General features: G+C 35.7%; 1 protein-coding gene across 1 annotated transcript in view; it reads left to right on the forward strand.

The window, feature by feature from the left end:
• The first annotated feature begins 1709 nt into the window (after positions 1-1709).
• Positions 1710-21202, forward strand: part of LOC138695207 (uncharacterized) — a 35524-nt gene continuing 16031 nt past the window's right edge. The window contains exons 1-2 of the mRNA XM_069819667.1: positions 1710-1727; positions 2914-3827. Coding sequence (XP_069675768.1) covers positions 3650-3827 — 178 coding nt within the window. The 5' untranslated portion in view covers positions 1710-1727; positions 2914-3649. The remainder of the gene's footprint in view (positions 1728-2913; positions 3828-21202) is intronic.

Genomic DNA, 21202 nt, shown 5'->3' on the forward strand with positions numbered 1-21202 from the left:
AACAAACCCTCTTTCCTTCACTAAAACTATTCTTTGCACGGTTCTCAATCCCACACCACATGCTTCTGCAGTCGTTTCTTGCGCGTTGGCAACGTTGCACCCAGCATTAAGATGGCGGCAGCGTTCTGCTCGTTAACATTTTTAAAATAATTATATTGTTTAAACACTATTTTCCGCTTCTGCCTGTGCAATACTTGTCTTTTTATAGTCTCTTCTTCCATTTATTTATCTTACACACACACAGTAAATGTTATTTTTACTTATTCAATGTATTAAAACATTCACACGTGAACAAACGAACTCGGGAAATACTTGTTACAGACTGATTCTAAGTGGTTCTACTGTACAAGCTTGTAACGTCACATACCAGAAATGCTACGGCGCATATACTGGTTGACCGCCTTCCAAAATGCCGTATAGTCTAGCACTTCCTAAAATATTGGATACTTTTTTAACATCATGTATATGATATATATATGATATAATAGCATTACTTTTTCGTGAACATGAACTTGTTCCCAAATAAAATAATGCTGTAACTTTTGAGTGTTAATTAGGCCTATATTACACTATCAAATTTCTGTGTCACAGAGTATGATAAAATGTTTGATCAAATATATGTGATCAAATGTAAGATTTTGATTATATTACGCTATGTCAAAACTTTGATCATATCTTTCATCACATTACTAATAATGAATCCAAAAACTCGCTATGCTTGTTGTAACTGTAAAATATGCAGTAATGTTTATTGCATCATTACTAAAGAAAGCAAAGAAAAAATGTATTTCGTCGGCTTAGAGTCTAAACCTGCTAACCAACAAAAAGGAACTTTTACAGTGGGAACAAAAACTGAGTATAAATTAAGTCTGAAACTTTAGGACCAAATCCAAAGTACAGTTTCAGAGTTAATTTATACTCAGTTTTTTGTTTCCCCTGTTAAATTTCCTTTTTGTTAGTTAGCAGGTTTACAGTCTAAGCCGATGATTGGGTTAGAGATTGGGGTAGGGAGAAAGATACAAAAGGAATCCATCAAACTCTACTGACTGAGAGAACTTCAGTATGAAGATGTGAAATCCTATATATACTAGTATTTAATAATGGATGATAAAAACATTTCATGTGACTCATAATGTGATATTAAAAGTTTTGTGTTTTTCACAAACCATGTGTACTTAATGTCCGTCATTTTCTTTCTTCTCAGTCACAGATTTTATCAAAGGTATGATGATGACCATAACTTTTATCGCAGAACTATGTCGTAGCTAGATGTGATTAAAGATGCTATATTACACTGTAAAAGATTTTATCATATATATTTTATCAAACTTCTGTGACACACTGCCACTGCTACTAAGCCATCGTCAGAATTTTAACATGTGTGGAAAATGACGAAAAACGAACAATTTAAATTACCGGTACCTCTTAATTTGGAAAATCCCTATATTTAAAAAGTATCCTACCTTTTGAAAAACCCTGTAGCTACATTTCAGCAATGCATTTTGAGTGCCCTGTTGTTCGTAACGCACGCAAGCCTCGATCGTACGACCAACATCCTCGTGCTTTTCTCCTCGCCTTCTTTTTAGTGCAGCCCGAAGTTGACCGACGCTGCGCTCGGCTGGGCTCGGCCGTCGGCACAGCACGTCACCCTGGCTCATTCGGCTTACGTGCGTCGATTCGAACGGAGCTTGCTGTTGCTGTGACGGAGTTCGCGCCCGTCCAAGTTCGTAAATATTTGAGCGTCCACGATGTTATAGTTTGTGGTTACTTTATTTTCGTTATAAGACATTCAGGTGTTTTGGTGCTAGCATGCCTTTCTTTTTTATTGGTATTTCAAAACTTGTGCGTGGCATGGAATTAGTTTTTATTGCTGAAATATATTTCATAATCATATAACGACATGCTCTTGTTGCTTCGGGTGGTTTTATTACTATAATTCACACATTTAACAACACAATTCACTACATTGACGTTAACGGTTCCATCTCGATATCTCGTAACACTGGAAGCGATTTAATATCTGTGAATTTCGTTCGTTCAATAATAATTTGTGTTACACTCACTTTTTTCTCTTTTCTTCTTTTAACCTGCATGTTTATTTCAATTTATAACTTTTATACACATCGAGGAATAAAACTTTCTAATTAAATTTTTATATATTTTTAAAAAATGTGAATAGAGTAAACATTTTAACTGAATTATCTGCAACTATGTTTGCTTTGAAATATATTTTTCTCAAGTTACAGTTGGCACCACCGCAGATTTTGCCATAATCTTGTTAGTTTATTGAGCATAGTACAAACTGGATTAACTTCGTCTGACTTTTTCCTACACGACAAAACCCTGAAGGAATTTCACTTCCCACAACACAGGAAAGCAATTCCCTAACTTAATTTTCACTGCAATATAAAAAAGAAAGTAATTATAAGCATAGAGTCTAGTCATGAAACTCCGGGGAACGTTCTCACTAGAGTTGTGTACTCACAGGGAGAAAGTCGCGAATTTGGGCTGAAAGATTAAGGAAATTTTTGTAACTGTTTACCCATTAATTACAAAAATTACTGCGAAAAGTAATTCGGATTCTAAAACAAATTTGTTTTCAAAGAAAAAGAAAGGCACATATAGAAATCTTGATTTTTTTATTTGTAATAACTTTATCAGTGAGATTATATAGACTTTTTTTATTCAGAGTGAATGTCACGATGGTAGGAGACGAAGAAGATTGTTCAGATCCATGCATGAAACATGAGATTCCGGGCTGAGAAAGTTATAACAAGAAGCAAGTCTGGAACGAACGACTGGGATTGAAAATTGGAACATATATATGTGCGTGTGTTAACCCTTCCTCCCCTACCTGTTGCCGGAAATTATTTTAGTATATTATCATAGTGATCATTCTGGTCGTTATTTCAGGTCATGAAATCGTGCGGTTTAAATGACTCTTCGTGCAAGGATTCTTTTGGAGCGAATCAAGTTCCGAAGGCGAGTGAGAATATGTACGGTTAATTGTGAAAAAAATTTAGAGTTGAATTTTTGAAGACAAAGATGGAATTTGATATTGATATGTGAGGAAGAGAGAGACAGATGTAAGAATAAAATAGAACTTATTTTTGCAATTGACAATTAACAAGAAATGTAATAAATTAGTGAGCATATTTTGGTAACAAAGTAATCGATATTTTTATGAGACGACAATTTTTGTGCGTTTGTATACCAATAAATTTGAACTAAACAGCTGATAAAACTTTTCTCGCTTGCAACATTGTTGAAAATATATTAGAGAAGTTCCAGCGTAACAACACAGCAAAGAAGCCTTCAAGAAAAGAGAAAAAATAATTGTGGATTTGAATTAGAATTTTTCTCCAGTTTAACCCTCTTCCTGGGAAAGTTTGTCGTAATATTTGAAGACACAAGAACCGGCACCGTATGTTTCTTCCTACACCGAAAACAAATCGTCGTGTGAATTACCTGAAGATATCCGTTTTGAACACCCGAAATAATTTTTGTTTGTTTTTTTGCGTGTGTGTGGTTTTGATATCCGCGGAATAATATCACAACCAGATCCTGTACCTGTTGCAGCTAACCCTCCCCCATTACAAAAAAAGTATTTCCCCTTGTGGATGAGCACCATGAGGGGGGTGAAAAGAGAATGTACGTCATCTTCCCCGCTGAAGAGGTCGTAGAATTAACGCTAGGAGGAATAGTTTCACAACAGAACCTCCAGCACCATCTGTTGCAGCAGGAACAAGGAACTAGCACCTTCACATTGCTCCATCGGGAACTTGGAGAACAGCAGAATCTCCAGCACAACCAGCCGGCAAGACGAGGTGGGACTTGACATTGGCTGCCAGATCTCCTTTTTATCCTGGTGTGATGTTTTCTTCTCTTGACTCACATTGCTAACTTGTTTTCTTACTAATATTCTTGGTTTTAGAATGTTACTTCTAATAATCCCCTTTCCTTTTTAATAGGTTGTAGGCGATGTGAACAAGGTTGATTCTTATCTTATCTTTCACGCACTTATCTCTTATCAGGAGATCATTACTTCGGTTTTCAATTAGATTTCCTTTTTCTTGCAGTAGGTGATGAATAGAAAGAAAATATATTTTATTATTTTGTAAAGAGGTATCACGGTTTATAAAATGCTATAATTTTTTTTTCAGTCAATTCTTATTATGTACCACATTGATGGCCTTGTTCGAGTATAATTTATTTTTTATGAATATCCATATACATATTAATAACATACATAACAAAGTGAAAATTATTACTATGATCTCTGCTAAGTTTTAGGAACCTTGGTACTAACGTCTTTTCTGACACATGACAGAAAGAATTAAATTTAGTTTACATTTATTCGCATGTTTCATTCAATTACCAATGTTCCACGGAGCACCGGCCGGTTTTTTGTGCTACCGATATTTTAGCCACAGTCTACTATATACAGTCACGAATGTTGAGTTTTGAAGGTGCTAGAAACAATAGACTATGCCAGTACTATTTTGCATTGCCCGTAATGAGGCGATATTAGCGATCCTAGTGGTGAGCAACTATCTAATGTTTGCATATTTACTACGTATTGAGCTTCGTGACTGTATATACTAGACTGTGTTTTAGCCATGAGTCGACGGACAATTTTATGCAATGCTTCGGTTATTTTATTATAATGCGGCATTCTTAATGTATCTCTTAAGTCTAAAACTGAGATTTAAAAAAATTAAAGAAAAAATGAGCGTAGAATGTAAGAGATGTAGAAGTGGAAATTGTTCACCTGTAAATTGGCCTACGTAGTAATCTTTTTAAATGTTCATGCAATAGCAGACAATAAATTGGAGTTAACTTTAACATTTTCATTGTCATTACTGTTCAGAATTTAAAAGTAAAACAATTTAGGACCTAACATTCTAAATTTATTAAGTGCCAGAAACAACTTTATGAGATATTGATGAAACAAACACTGCACAATGCATGTTGAGATAACTACAACACCGTCTTTTGGCGCACGAATTTGTCATTTACAGTTGAGCTACGACAAAGACAGCTTAGTACATGATATTCTGATATGAATGTTCCTCCCTTAGATTGAATAAAACGAAATTTGAAAAATTTACACTTAGCATATTTAGAATGTTAGGTCTTAAATTTGTTTCTGATAGTTGAAATAACTTATATATGAAACATAAAAAACAAACTGATTGCTTATAAATTGTTTTTTCAAATATTTTGTGAGTACTGTTACTTTATCTAAAGCGTCTATACGGTAAACTACGATTTAATTCTAAATCATTCAGACCAGTTGAATCACGCATTGCACTCGTTGATTATCCGTGATGTAGGAACATTCACTAAATCGTTGACACTTTGTAACTGAACTTCAGAAAAGAGGTTAGAAAATGCCTTTTTCCTTGACTTACATTCTCGCACTCGTTCCAGTCTACTCTTTTTTGGCTCAATTTTCGGCGTTCATTTATTTGCACGCTTTCTTTCAAGCCATCCTCTCGTTCGTTCAGTCCCTGATTTCAGCTTATTATTTTCCACCAAAAAGCTTTTCAACAATGCCATTTTGCTCATTGGTTTCGACTTACAACTGCACAGAAGACCGCTCCACTTGCACTAATTTATGCACTAATTTGTGTAAAATCTTAGAAAACTGAAATCCTCAGCAAATGTATTTATTTTATAACATAGCAACGTATATACAATCTCATAGCAAAAACAAGCAAAGGTCTCTTAAAACGTTCGCTAGAGAATGTTGTTGCACAGCTTTCGACTCATATTCAGTCTAAAGAAGTTTCACTTAAAAAATAGCTCATTGTAGGTATACAACTACTATTGTATCGACAACTTTATATATATATATATATATATATATATATATATATATATATATATATATCAATTTTTACTGAATATTCAAGAAAACATTTTGAGAGCGATGTATTTCATTTCAATTACTTTAGCACGTAACATTTTTTAATCAGAGAGCCGTCACTAATTTAGCTTTATTTTCTCTTACTTGATCTTTCTTTCAATTTGCAGATTATTATTAGTATTCTATCAGACTGGAAGGTTTACAGATTTCTGTATACGATGACGTTCTGAATTCTAGTAGCAAAATGAGTTGATGTTTATTCACACTCTCTTCCAATCTAATGACACTTGCCTAAATTTAATGCTTTACAATTATTTTGAATTGACAAAGCCTTTTAAAATTTTGACTTTAGGGATTACCTCAATTCTCAGTATTGTCCTTAATATTTTGATCAATTTTAAACAAATAAATTCAGTCACGTGAATAGAACATGACGAATATTCACTACTCACATGTAAAGCAACCCAGAGCAAACACAGGATAAGAACATACCCGGATGATAATTTTATTATCCGCTATGAAATTTTTGTCATTCGCGATAATTTTTATTATAAGAAAATATTGTTGGACTTTTAATCGTATTCTGAGATAGTCGTTTGAAAACTACTTGCAGGTTCAGTATTTAAAGGTTACTCTATTTTATTGGATCCTGGAAGGCTTAACGAACCCACAGGTAGGAGAAACTTCATGTTTTGGACAATACAACCACAGTCTAGTACATACAGTCACGAAGCTTGAGTGTATGAGGGTACTAGGAACAATAGACTGTCCTGGTACTATTTCTCATTATATATACTGAGGCGATAGGTAGCGATCCTAGTGGTTAGCAACTATCCATGGATGCATATTTACTACGTATTGAGCTTCGTGACTGTATATACTAGACTGTGGTACAATTCTCTTCGGAAATGTCATCAGAGATATTAAGTTTCAACACATTGCTATAAACCGAAGTTTCATCTTTCCGTTCTTCCACCGCAAGTATAGACTATGTCATAAGCGTTTTCCGTTATTAAGACTATCTTTCTAACGTAGCCTAGGACAACTAACTATATGTCGACCTTTTGGTTAATATTGTTTGGCAAGCGTAAAGGAATCCATTGTTTCTTACTTATTTGTTGAAATAATTTTTGTTTAGATTTGTCTATTTTTCATATTAAACTATTCAATTAATTTCTGATGTCGTGGTTACAGAAATGGTAATTTAATTTACAGAATATGGTAGGCCTATAGTCCCCAATTAGTCTTAAAAATCTCGTCTCAACAATTTAAATTATTTTTCCCTCGATCTGTTCAGAGCAAAATTCTTACTGTCACAAAGTCAGAAGTGAAATATTAATAACCTTATAAAATATAGCATTGTTTCTGTACTATCTCTATTTTCGGTTTTATGTAGATAGCTCTATACATACGTATTCTTGCTTCCAGACTTCGTGGTCCTGGGTTCGATTTCTGAGTACGGCTCTCGGGGAATTTTCCATGAACAAAAAGTTTCCTGAGTGTTTAGAGACCGGAAAATTGTATAAAAGCGAGTGTGATTTCGAATGTCCTGTTTTATTAATTAAACACTCTTTTAAAACATAAATTAAAATATATGGGGACTGTCGCTGGGCAGAAACCTGAATAGGCCTACACGTTTCAACATCATCATTGTTGACATATATAACGCCGTAAATTAGCACAACCAGATATCACTAATAGACATGTTTAAATTTAGTCTTGTTTCGTTTTAAAACTTAGATAATTTGGTCTATTTCGAACTCGGGAAGATTTATTTAACCAACATTTAGACATTCACAAATGACAACACTGTGTGGTAAAGTATTGAGCAATGTTCAGGATTACTGCTTAAGAGAATAAAAACCAAATACAAGACGCTGACCTCAAATTCCTGTCAAAGAAAGGTTAGTTTTCACTGTTACACATGAAAGTCGAAATTTTATCTGCGGTTACATACACCAGAGATTGAATCAAGTTTCTTTATTCTGCTCAAATTCGTCACAGTCACTTTCTTGAATATCTATTATATTCGTTATGTCGCAGTTAAATTATCAGTACTTCGTTGTATGTATAGTCTCTGCGGCAATTTACTGCTAGAGCGAGGATTTATCTTTTTTTTTTTTTTTCCCGATCCCGGTGCAAACTGAAGTAGGCGTAATGCTTGTGATCAATAAGATAGTTTCCAACATAAACTTCATTTCTCATTTTCACCTTCACGTTTCACATTTTCAAAAATAAAACAGAGTACGTAAATCTCAGGTGATGACCAGATGAAGATGGGCAACTAGGTAATAACTTTCTATCCGTATAACACTTCTCACTACCAAGTACTGGTGCTAGTCGGAGGCATTCAGTAGGCGAGACTCGGTAGTGTTATTCGTTGGTCTGAAATTCTGGTGACCACTGGGGAAATATTTGAGTCTCTTAGTGGCTTCTGATATTGTACATCCACCCGTAGGAGTCTGCCATGTCACGTTATCACATCCTCCTCTCCTACGGGATCCACTATTCATTTTTATGAGCGTTTTCGCGTTTTATGTTGTTTGCCTCATACATACAGCTCCTGTCTTTCTAAATACCGCGGTGTCTTCGGCCATTTAGTAAACTCTTATTATTGGACAGGTGGTCAGTCTGTCGCTGAAGATAACTAATATGTCGAAGGGAGATGATTAAAGGTTATTCTGGTTATAAGATTGAGTTGGAAATGGATTGCGGTTCTTTGTGTTTGATACGAAATTTATCAGAAGGGACCTGGGAAATTATAAAAAAAATCCGATTCAGGATAGTCTATCCTTGGAATCGAACTCTGCATCTCCCGGATACAAGACAGATGTGCTAACTATAAAACTAATGTGATATGCGATCTTATGTTTACAATGTATCGATTAATTGTCGTAATGCTTAACGGACTTCGGTTTGTACGATTGAAATCTTCATTACAGGGTGATCCGTTTGAGAAGGCATGAAATAAGAACGCTGTAACACAAGCATGCCCAGCCGGGGCAGATTTACCTTGAACGAAGTGCAACAGTGACGTAGAATCTCAGAATAGCATGCAGGCACACACTTAAAAGATATTCTACGTCACTATAACACTTCGTGTGCAGACTAGAGTTGCCCCGCCTGGTCATGCCTGTGTGACGTGAGAACGGTTAACATTTGTTTTTCAGCAATTTGTAACTGCGTTCCAGAAGGATGGGAGTTTTGACAACATTAAACCTCAACGTGCCCACCATTGTGCAATACAAACACAATTCATATAGAGAGGTTAATTCCTCCTATGTGTCATTTTACTGTAAATCTCAGGATAATTTTCAAAAGTTGAGAGAATTTTGCTTCGAGTCATCAATAGGGACCGGATTTTTATGTAATTACATATTATTTTCCATTCAACCTAACCATATATAAATCTTTGCGAATCTTGTAATTACCATTAATATAATCAAATTTGATACTACCTACATATTTCACATATTTACCCCACATTACATATTATGGCTTGATGTTACATAAATCTACATATTTAGGGGGTTTATTCATTTTTACTTCTCTAAAAGGAAAAAAAAAAAAACTTCCGTTAGGGAAGTTTACAATTTGAAATACACAGATTTAAAAAAAAAAACCTTTTTACCTACCCAAGAAAAGATATATTTCGGCACGAAACACAACGTCCTTAGTTCCAGGCAAACAACAGTTATTAAATGCCTATAGTTTGAGGTTTTAGTAGGTACTTTGTTTCTTACAGAGAGAAGCTAAAATGTATGTGTCTCACATCTCCTCTTATTTTCTCCTAATCCAGTAAAGCGAAACAGTGCTTGCAGTACTGTTGTGTCATTCATTTCACTCAGTTCTCTAGTTTTAGTACTTACAGTATAAAGTGCAAGTGAGTTTATCTACTGCTTTTAACTAACTAAAAAGGTCCCTGTATCTTCAATCCTAACGACAAAAATAAAATCATGGATTGCGATGGTCGAAGGTTTCACTACAGATGGAAAAATTGCAATGTGTAGAGTATGCGGTAAAAAAGTCGGGTGCTCTATGAAATCACAACTGGAGATTCTTACCTATCCTATACCTGCCATATATTGATATTAAATATTTTCATGATTTTACATATTTTGGTACATATTCAACTTATTTTTCTTACATAAATATGTACTTATTTCACACCTTGATGTTACATAAAAATCCGGTCCCTAGTCATCAATATCTCTATATCCTTAGCTTACTGCATATGTACGTATCTTTTTCAGACGAGCAAATGGAGTAGTGTCAAGTTTGGAGAATTTGGAGGCCACGTAATTTGTCCACCACGACTTCACTAGTTGACGTCTAATGTTCAGAGCTAGGAACTTTGTACTTCATCTACTAACATTAATTTTAGATATCTTGGTCAGCCCTGAATTATTTATATGACATTCATTGGATTTGACTACGTTAAGTTCAAAGTTGAATTTGATCTAATACGGGTATAAACGCAGTGACGTAATTAGATTGCAGACTGACAAGGGTTTGGGTAAAACTTGCTGATAATGTGTGTGATAGGATAATTGACTTATACCATGTAAGATATTGCTCCGCTGGTACCTGATTATTGATACAAACTTGTATTGTAGGCCGTTATTAATGACGTTTGTATGAAATGTCTGGTGAATATCGACTTTCCACGCTAGAAACCCACGTTCATATGGGCTGCTTGGTCGCCAAGTGGTGTACAAAATCAGAATTTATCGAAATAGACTTAGTAGTGTCATCGTATTCTCCACATGAAGAGTAGTATTAATTTGACAAGTGAAATAAGTCCATAATACATGAATCTACTAACAGAGAGCATTATAAGTTTGAGAACAAAATTATTTTTCGCTTCGCATTTTGTATCCGGTGAAGTCAGTCACTACCGCTGCTGTATTGGGACGGTCAGTCTTGCTTTTATTCCATCACATACATAGTCAACAGTAAGCAATGCCATTAACTTTGGAGGGTTATTCTTTGAGATATTTCAAACAAAATGGTTTAATACAATTTTGCTCCTTTTTGCTTCTTTTCCGACATTAAAATTGTTTTATATGAAATAAATAAATAAATAAATAAATGAATGAATGAATGAATGAATGAATGAATGAATGAATAAATGAATAAATAAATAAATAAATAAATAAATAAATAAATAAATAAATAAATAAATAAATAAATAAATAAATAAATAAATAAATAAATAAATAAATAAATAAATAAATAAATAAATAAATAAATAAATAAATAAATAAATAAATAAATAAATAAATAAATAAATAAATCTTCCTCAACTTGGTGAGGTTGCCAAAGACAAAAAATGTTAAACAGTAACTTTTAAAATGACATTAAAAATGTCTTACATTGAATTTGTTTATACAAGAAAATAAAATTTGCAATAGATAATATTTCACATAATGAAAATTTATAAAACTACAGATAAAAAAATGGACTGAGAAAATGCAACTGTAATTTGAATTGAAATTGAAATGTCGCCGTAAAATCTGCATTTCCCGGTCGGGGCAAGTTACCTGATTGAGGTTTTTTCCGGGGTTTTCCCTCAACCCAATATGAGCAAATGATAGGTAACTTTCGGTGCTGGACCCCGGACTTATTTCACCGGCATTATCACCTTCATCTCATTCAGACGCTAAATAACCAAAGCTGTTGATAAAGCGTCGTAAAATAATCTACTAAAAAATCTGCAGAGAACTATTCAAAGCTATAATAGAAATTTCCTTAAGTGTTGTTGTTGGGACTCCAAATTTATGACAGAATGACACAAATTGTTTTGTTATGGTCCCTCTAGCGCCCATCATTAATCCGATGACTTCTATATCCCTGAGTTTATATGATGTTTTGTAATAAGGGATAGTGAGTTCATAAATTCTCCTTTTCTCTAGATTAACTTCCTCAGGTTGATTCTGATGCGTCTCGAATTTGATGGTCGGATCCAGAATATAACCTTTTGTCTCTCCAGGTTTAAATGTTATAATATCAATACGCCAATGACTTCCAGTATCCGCTATTCCATGGACTTCTTCATAGGTAGTGTAGCCATTGGACGTAAGGCATGTTGCGATTACAGACCTGATTTTGTGATGTCTGCTGTTACGAAGAGTTTCGCCAAATGGTCATGAACCCAAGACATGAGCCAAAGTTTCATCCTCACTGTGGCATCGCCTACAGTGGTTATTGTCTTGAGTTCTGCCTGGAACAGCTCGTACAGGAGCAACATTAACGGTCATCTTCAGCGCATCTCTGTACTCGGAGCTAGAAAGGCCTGTATGATGTCTGACCCAGCTGTTTGCGGGAGTGAAGTCTTGGTACAAGCTGACTCCTTTACCTTTCTGTGGCAGTTGACACCATTTATTAAATTCTTCAAAGCGCAAAATTTTCCTGAGTTTTCTTGAGTCAATAGTGTGTTTCAGGAAAATCATTGATTTAATTTCCGATATGCTCAGTCAGTTTAAGAGAGCAGTGCATTATGATTAAAATGATTTAAAGAACTTTAGTTTTGTCCTCTAAATGTGCAAAACTAAAACTCGTTGAATCACTTATTATCTCAAAACATACTTGGTTACTTACAAATGGTTTTTAAGGAATCCGGAGTTTCATTGCCGCCCTCACATAAGCTCGTCATCGGCCCCTATCCTGAGCAAGATTAAAAGCATCTTATCCATAATTCTCTGGCTCCAAGGTAAAATGTGATACGCATTTCTGGCTGTTTTTTCAGGAGAGAGCATTTAAAATTTGAACAACCGTATAAATTGATAGTAATCGTGTTTCATAACAACGGGATAGAGAGAAAAATAATGCCATATTTTTCCACGCAAAGATACCATCAAGATGCACAACATATTGCAAAATCTCATTTTCACCAAAAATTGTATGCCCACAGAACCACAGAATTATTGTTTCTAAGGTCTCTTGTCCTCTTTTTTTATATCATCAGTGTTTGACATTAAGCAGAAAATATCCTGGAAATAATTTTTAATGCAATGTAGATCATATTATGCAATGTTGAATTCTGAGAATGCCAACGATTAAACTTTTCTTCTTGGAAGCTTACTAGTTTTGTAAATGTATCTACTATGCAGAAAAATCACAATGAGCATCTTCGATTGAGCATTGTTAAATTGCTGCTTCGTTAGTTCGAAGGGCACTCGGGATATTTTGTTGAAATTCGAATTTCATTTCAGTAATTAATTTAGACAATATATTGTATGTCTTCAATGTGCTATGTAATGGAGAGAATAAAAGTATTTGGTTGTAACTGAATTAGGCCTACACTTAAACTCTGCAATCTTAATCCTGAACGCTTGTAGTAGGAGTCACAGGACATTGATGGATGGGACGTAATGTAATGTGGTTGAAAATCGCTTACTGCGCTAGCTGGCAGAGTCCCCCTTTTTTATTACAAAATCCCTGCAGTTGCGATTGGCGGCTAGAAGGTTGAAAACCCTTTATTGTAACCGCCTCTTTTTTGTTAATTGTTGCGTAGCTAACATTTACGTCATAATGCTTAATGTAAGTTTGAATGAAATCTTAAATAGTTTGGACTGGAACGGCTTCATTCGCTTTGCGTTGCTACCATCGAAAATATTAATGATGGAAGTTAGTCTTGAAAGCGGGTTAAGAAGTATCTCATCAATTTTGTCTCTACAGTGTTTGTCCTCTTCTAAGGGTAGTAAGGTTTTACAGTAACAAAGAAATTTCCACAAAATAAATATTTAGTAATGTAATGTAATGTAATGTAATGTAGATCACTTCCAGTGTTAAATTGAGGGGTATTCAGCACTAAATTTTCCTTCTAGAAATGTATTTTCCCCCTTTTTACATTGAACTCCGAACGCATATAGTTCAGTGGCAACAAAAGTCAAATTTTATTTTAAATCTATATGATGAAAGATTAGTGGAACGGAGAAAAATTCTCTCCGGCACCGGGTTTTGAACCCGGGTTTTCAGCTCTACGTGCTGATGGTTTAGCCACTAAGCCACACCGGATTCCCATCCCGGTGCCGGGTCGAATCGTCTCAGTTTAAGTTCCACCTCTTGGGTTCCCTCTACTCTCTCCCGCTCTGCCAGAAATGTTTACATCTCCTGTCAGACTTGATTGAACGAAGTGTAGATCTATGTGCCTGTTTTTATGTCTTTATGACGTCCTGTATTTTTCCTTTTTCGCTTTTCTGTCTGTTAGTCTTTATCTCGATTGGAATCGCCCGTTCTTCTGTTGGACTAATCGGATTGTTTTTCGGATTAATTCATTAGTTTGTCTTCAATATTTGTTTGTTTGATTTGTTTGTTTATTTATCTGTTTATTTTTATCGGTCTGTTAATTCGATTTGTTTGTTGATTTGTTAATTAATTCGTCTTCAATATTTGTTTGTTTGATTTGTTTGTTTATTTATCTGTTTATTCTTATCGGTCTGTTAATTCGATTTGTTTGTTGATTTGTTTAATTAATTCGTCTTTCGACTTCTTCTCATAATTGTTCAATTAAAACCTTCGTTTACTGTTCGTAACTTCTTTCCAGATGTCACATAATTTATCAGGCCGGGTTTAGTTTATTCTTATAATGGGATAGGAGAGAGTTAAGACTAAAAGACTTCAATATTCTAATATGAGTGAGAAATGGTTCCTGCTCTCAGACTAGAAACTTAGTAGATTTTAATTAGAGGTGTCTTTTTCCTCTTAGTTTCAAAATTCACCCACTGGTGACGGATTTAATTCTAACAATATTAACCCTCCAACCAACGGGGATGAACACATTCGCAATGCAAATAGATGCATATTTAATTTTCGTTGCAATTTTCTTGTCTTGTTTTCATTTTAGTTCCGTACAATTGAACTTTTACGTTGCAGTAATTTGATGTAATTTCTCACCAACTACATATTGAAAAAAATAACGAGTCCTTAATGACTTCACATAGAAACTTCATTTCCTGACTAAATTAAAATAGCTAATGCATGTTTCATTTCATTTTATGAAACTGTTTGTGCCACAGAAGCACTTTTATAGGAAATAACGATATGTAAACAGATACATAACTATATTCTGCATCGGGGATAACGAATTGTAAACGCTACTCTATCGGCTTCGTCGGTAATATTTTGTGCAAAACAAACAATGCTACTGTAATCCTTCACAAACTATACAGCACGGACTGCTGAAGCGCTTTGTTAAATGGACTGTCAAATGTCTCAAACACGTGAACAACATAAAATGATCATGCACAACGTTGTTTAGTTTTGTTTCACTGCCGACAGTCCACTGAATTAAACATATTCTTTTCTTCAGGTTAATTTATACTAGTTAATGTTCAGAAATGTACAGGGACATCATTTTATTTTTATTAACATTTTTAATATTAACCTGGCTATACCTTTGAATTAATGATTGAGACCCGGAAACACCGTTTGCTACTCCTTCCACGACTGGAGTTCGATGATACTGGCATAAAATACAAACAAATCACTTCACTAAGTACAGGAGGGAAGGAAAGTAGTTAATCCATTTACGTAAAGTAGGAAGTATCGCGATTTTGAGTGTGATAATTTTCATTAGGTTTTGTTTAATCAAAATACAGTACAGTATTAACAATAAGGGTTTTTACTCACGAACTGAGTTATCCATGTGAACGTATTCATTATGCAGTGTATATTATATTGTCTACACCACATTAGCGTACGATATAGAGAATGAAGTTAAAATGAAAAATAATCGTAATATGGATATTTAAACACATTTTTGAAAATGGTGGCCGTTCATTTCGATACAGGCTTCAGTTCTTTTGTGCCTATTATCCCACTATAGACTATAGACTATTGCATCTAATTCCAATTACCAGTTTCGTCCTTCATACTTAGAAAGTCATGTTGAAATAATTCTGTACCTACTCTGTAAAAGAGTACCTTACGTACTGTAAATTCAGTCTTCACTTCTGCCCGACCCGCACAGACAAAATTACTCAGACATGCTATATACTGTCCGTCCAAGTGGTTATGTCGCAGGATCGTAGAAAGGGGGGAATCACGTGATAGTTAATTACTTAACGAGGCCCCTTTATTTAAGTTATTTCAAACAGCTGCATAACATTAGGTAGACGTCCAATTAATTCCTAACAGAAATTAATGTTTTCAGAAAAGAGCTAAGAAAGCCCAGCCACTAGTCTTTACAGCGAGCAGAAGCAGGTGGGGGAAATCGGGATGCGACTTAGGCAAACGGATGACAGTACCTGTGCGAAAATATGATTCAATATTGGAAGTTTTCGTCACTGGAAAACGCGAACATATTTCTGAAACGTACTATAATCACTAACTCAGTACTGCGGCCTTGGTTCTGTGTGGAGGACAGTTGGAACTTCGTTAGTAGAAGGGGTGGGAGTGAAGTACATTAAAAAACTCGGGTACAATAAAAAAAATTGAAGTAAAAATAAAATTATGTCCCTGTACCTCCTGACTGGCTTGAATTCAGGTGTAGCTGAATGTGAAACTTGCGTTTAAAGAGAAACAGCTAATAATATCCTTCGATAGTTTCGCCTCTTTTGTCGCCACTCATGAATAAAAAAAATAATAGCTTTAGAATATATAGTTGAAGTTCATGTTATCCAAGAGCAGACCATGATGTGTATAACTGTGTATCTTGTTCATAGTTCATGCTCTACAAAACAAAATCAAGGGCGTATCTATTGAATCTTTAGAAATAAAAATTCGCATACTTAATATGCACTACCTGTAGACCAGCGGTGACCAAAGCGGGTGTCGTGATTACATTGTGTAATCACAGACATTCAAACGGGTACGAGGAGTTTCCTGTACTGTACATTGCTGTTTTTTTCATTCACGTACTGAAGGCAAGCAGTGGCGGTATCATATCGCTCTACAAACTCTCTCTCAACAAGCAGTAAAAGGTGGTTTCGTAAAAAATGAGAAATAGAACTTCTTTGTTGTTCTGTCGGACAAAATGTAATATATTTACTTTGCTCAACGGTTCAATTAGAAGTATATATAAACATTAATTGTCATGCTGAATAATGTATTATTATGATTATGATTATTATTATTATTATTATTATTATTACTGACCACTAAGTATATGTTTCTATAATTCTTCTGTACGTGCATGAATATAGATAATTTTAGATCTTCTCCCTAGAAGGATAAAATTATTAGGTTTTATCTCAATTTTAATCTTCTTAATCTTTAGATGAGGGTAACTCTTTATTAGTTATTCATTTAATTATAATGTTGTAGAAAAACTGATTGAATATTATGTACCAACGAACTGTTAAACGCCAGGAATTGACACGTCTTAAATCATAGCCAGGAAGAGAAAGATGACATAAATAAATGTAAGGAAAATCAGCTACCTAATGGGGTTTGAAATATCTCGTACTCTAAAGCCTTTTAACAGATGTTTCTATGTATTTTTAAGGAATATCAGGGGTAATGAAAGTTTCATTCAATTAAGGTTTATTTTTACTTGATTATTTAACGACGCTGTATCAACTACGAGGTTATTTATCGTCGATGGGATTGGTGATAGCGAGATGAGGTCTAGGATTCGCCATAGATTACCTGACACTGCCTGAAGGGTTGCTTTCTGCAATAATTTGGAAGGTGTTTTCGAGACGTTCTGTATAATACCTCCTCTGGCCAAAAAAACTCCGAAAAATCCTCAACCAAATAACTTGTCCCAATCAGGATTTCAACCCGGGCCCGCTCGTTCCACGGTCAGACATGCTAACCGTTACTCCACAGCGGTGGACTTAAAATCTATCTTAGAAATAGCATTGGCGAATATTCTGGTATAGAGGGACATTTTAGATAATTCTCCGTCATCTTACATTCATTGTGAGATGAAGGTGATAATGCCAGCGAAATGAATCCAGGATCCTACGCCATTATGAGCAAATCCTGGTTATATTATTGTGATGTACCGAAGTACATATGACATTTTTTCCGTGCAGGAATTCTGCATCGCCATATGATGAAGGATCCCGGCCACTTAGTCACTCGTAATGAGTACACCTCTGCACATAGTGTGTTGGACATTGTGCCACTATCACACATCTGTGATGCAGTGCATGAGGGTTGGCCACTAAAGGGAAACTAAGAGGTATACTGTTCTCCAACCAGGAGATAAACCGTGAAAGGAATGTGCTTACTATTGCGTCATCTGTTGGAGCGAAGTAGATAGATAATATTAGTTATAACGTCAGTTTAAAAATCATGCGCTCTCCTCCATATGTTATTTCCTCTATGGAGGGATTAAAAGGCCAAAAGATTAACAGTGATCTAATTTTGTAACTAAGGTAGTATAAAAATGTGTTATGGTTTGTGCTTTGAGAGATAGCCAATAGAGATTTGAGTACCGACGTGTGTGACCTTATGACCAAAGCTCGGAACTTGGGGATTTGTGTGTCGTGTTCATGGTAAGGTTACAGGTACAACGTACACAAAGCTCGCACTGTAAGCGCTCAAGGACAGTCTAGGTACTAAGAAAGTGGTCACATCTACGGACGAGGAAACTGTGTCATGTTGAAGCCAATGACAATCAGAGAATTACAAATAAATGGTCTGTTAGAGGAATTAGAAAATACGTGTTATTCGAATGGGTATTATAGAAGTTTGAAAATACATTTTTTAAATTTTAGGTACAGAATTTCGAGGAGTAATTCGGAGGAGAGACATTATTTTCTTCGAATGGAGAGCTTATATCTTGTAAGTTGTGCCACACACAAACTAAAGGCTGGAAACGGCATTCATTGAAAGACATTGCAGTCCTTTAAATTGGTGAAAAATTTGTCCATAGCCATGGATCAAGTCGCAGAGGGACCTGCCCTAGTAGTGACACATTAATTGAAAACTATTTTCGAGAAACATTTTGGATATGCTTATCTTTCTCAGATATGAGATCAGCTAGCAACTGCTGAAAATCGAACAAAAAACAGTGACAGTTAAAACATTTATTTTAAATTTGCTCCCATCATTTCATGTGCCGTGGAAATAAGTTTTTCTCGTTTCAAATCATGTTTAACTAACAGCCGAAGAAGTTATGGGTTCGAAAATCTTCGAATGTTCGTAGTCATACACTGTAATAAAATATACAGAGCAGAACAGTAAATTTGATATATTGCTGATGTTTATTTTTATTATACATGCTATAAAATTACGTGTTTCGACCTACCATAATACTATCAATATGTTGTTCCAGCCAGTGACCACTTTTCTAGCAGACCTGACAGTACCTCCGTGCGGGAAGCGGGAGTTTGTTGACATTGAAGTCCGGTCGTTTAGCCACGTGCAATGACACAAGTCCCCAAGTTCCGAGCTTTGCTTATGACATCAACATTCATTCACAGCATCACCACAGTCTAGTATATACAGTCGCGAAGCTCAATACGTAGTAAATATGCAAACATTAGGTAATTGCTCACGACTAGGATCGCTAATATCTCCTCATTACAGGCAATGCAAAATAGTACCGTCACAGCGTCCTCAAAACTCAAGCTTCGTGACTGTATATAGTAGACTGTGGCATCACCCCCCTTGGTTTCATTCCCTGGAGACTTTCTCGTGGTTGGAGTACAGTAGGTAGACTATCCTACAAACAAAACTCAGCTCGGACTCATCTCGGTGCGTAAGCTATACCCTTCTTACTCCCCTGCAGTAGGCTTGAGAGCATGCTGGAAACGGGAGCAAACGTCATCTGCGCGAGACAGTCACGCCCTCTGGTTTCTGCGCACCGAGTTTTCCTTGTTGGATGCCTATAGAACTTAAGGATTCCCTCCGGCATCGGAACTGGAATTCGGTGTAGCTTAGTGGATACAGCGTCAGCACGTAGAGCTGAAAACCCGGATTCGAGTCCCGATGCCGGGACAATTTTTCCCCCCTCCACCCATCCTTCATCAAATCCCGGTTAACTTTCGGTACTGGGTCCTGCACTCATTTCGCTGGCATTATCACCTTCATCGCATTCAGATGCTGTATAACCATATCAGTTGAAAAGCGTTGTAAAATAACTAATTAAAAATATATAGATTGAATATATATTTTTTATATATTACTTTAATGTACCCAAGTAATATGAAGTTTCCATGCAGATATTCTGCGTCATCGTACGATGAAAGAGTAGTGGAACGGAGAAAAATTCTCTCCGACACCGGGATTTTAACCCCGGTTTTCAGTTCTACGTGCCCATGCTTTATCCACTAAACCACACCGGATTCCCATCCCAGTGTCGGATCGAATCGTCTAGCACGTAAAGCTGAAAGCCGGGTTCAAATCCCGGTGCCGGAGAGAATTTTTCTCCGTTCCACTACTCTTTCATCGTACATATCGTCCACACCTGTGGAGTAACGTTAGCGCGTCTGGCCGCGAAACCAGGCGGCCCGGATTCGATTCCCGGTCGGGACAAGTTACCTGGTTGAGGTTTTTTCCGGGGTTTTCCCTCAGCCCAATATAAGCAAATGCTGGGTAACTTTCGGTGCTGGACCCCGGACTCATTTCACCGGCATTATCACCTTCATCTCACTCAGACGCTAAATAACCTAAGATGTTGATAAAGCGTCGTAAAATAACCTATAAATAAATAAATCGTACATATCTGCATGGAAACTTTATATGTACTTGGTACATTAAATATATATATATATATATATATATATATATATATATATAATATGCGTAAATCACTTGTGATTATGCGCTTATTCCGTCGGATCCCGGCCAATCAGTCACTCATACGAGTGCACCTCCGCACATAATAATTGCTAGTCAACCAATGACAGATGTTTCGTTCTACGCTTGACTTGAAGTTGGGCGGTCTGAAGCGTTCTACCCCCGCCGAACTTCAAGCTAAACATGGAATGAGACTTTTGCCATTGGTTGAATAGCAATTATACTCCTCTCCTCCTCTGCTGGAAATGTTTACTTTTCCTGTCAGATTTTATGAGACGGAGTATATTTTTGCACACTTTCCTCTTCATAATGAAATATGAAGATTATTATTATTATTATTATAACCATAATCATCATCATAATATTAATCATCTTCACCACCACATCATCATCATCATCATCATCATCATCATCATCATCATAAGTTACGGTATCCTAAAATTTGACTATTTATTTCATTTTGTCCTTCCTATTTGTCAAGATTATTTTGGAGCCAGGACTAAGTATTTACAAATGCCGCGTCTATTGTTCAAGTGCTAGCGTACTGATCCCCGGCCAGATCGTGATGAAATTTGTGGTGGACAAAGCAGACGTTATAGAGGGGTTTTCTCGGGGTACTCCCGTTTTCCTTTA

The sequence above is a fragment of the Periplaneta americana genome, chromosome 2 (genome assembly GCF_040183065.1).
Source record: "Periplaneta americana isolate PAMFEO1 chromosome 2, P.americana_PAMFEO1_priV1, whole genome shotgun sequence".
Classification (NCBI taxonomy): Eukaryota; Metazoa; Arthropoda; class Insecta; order Blattodea; family Blattidae; genus Periplaneta; species Periplaneta americana.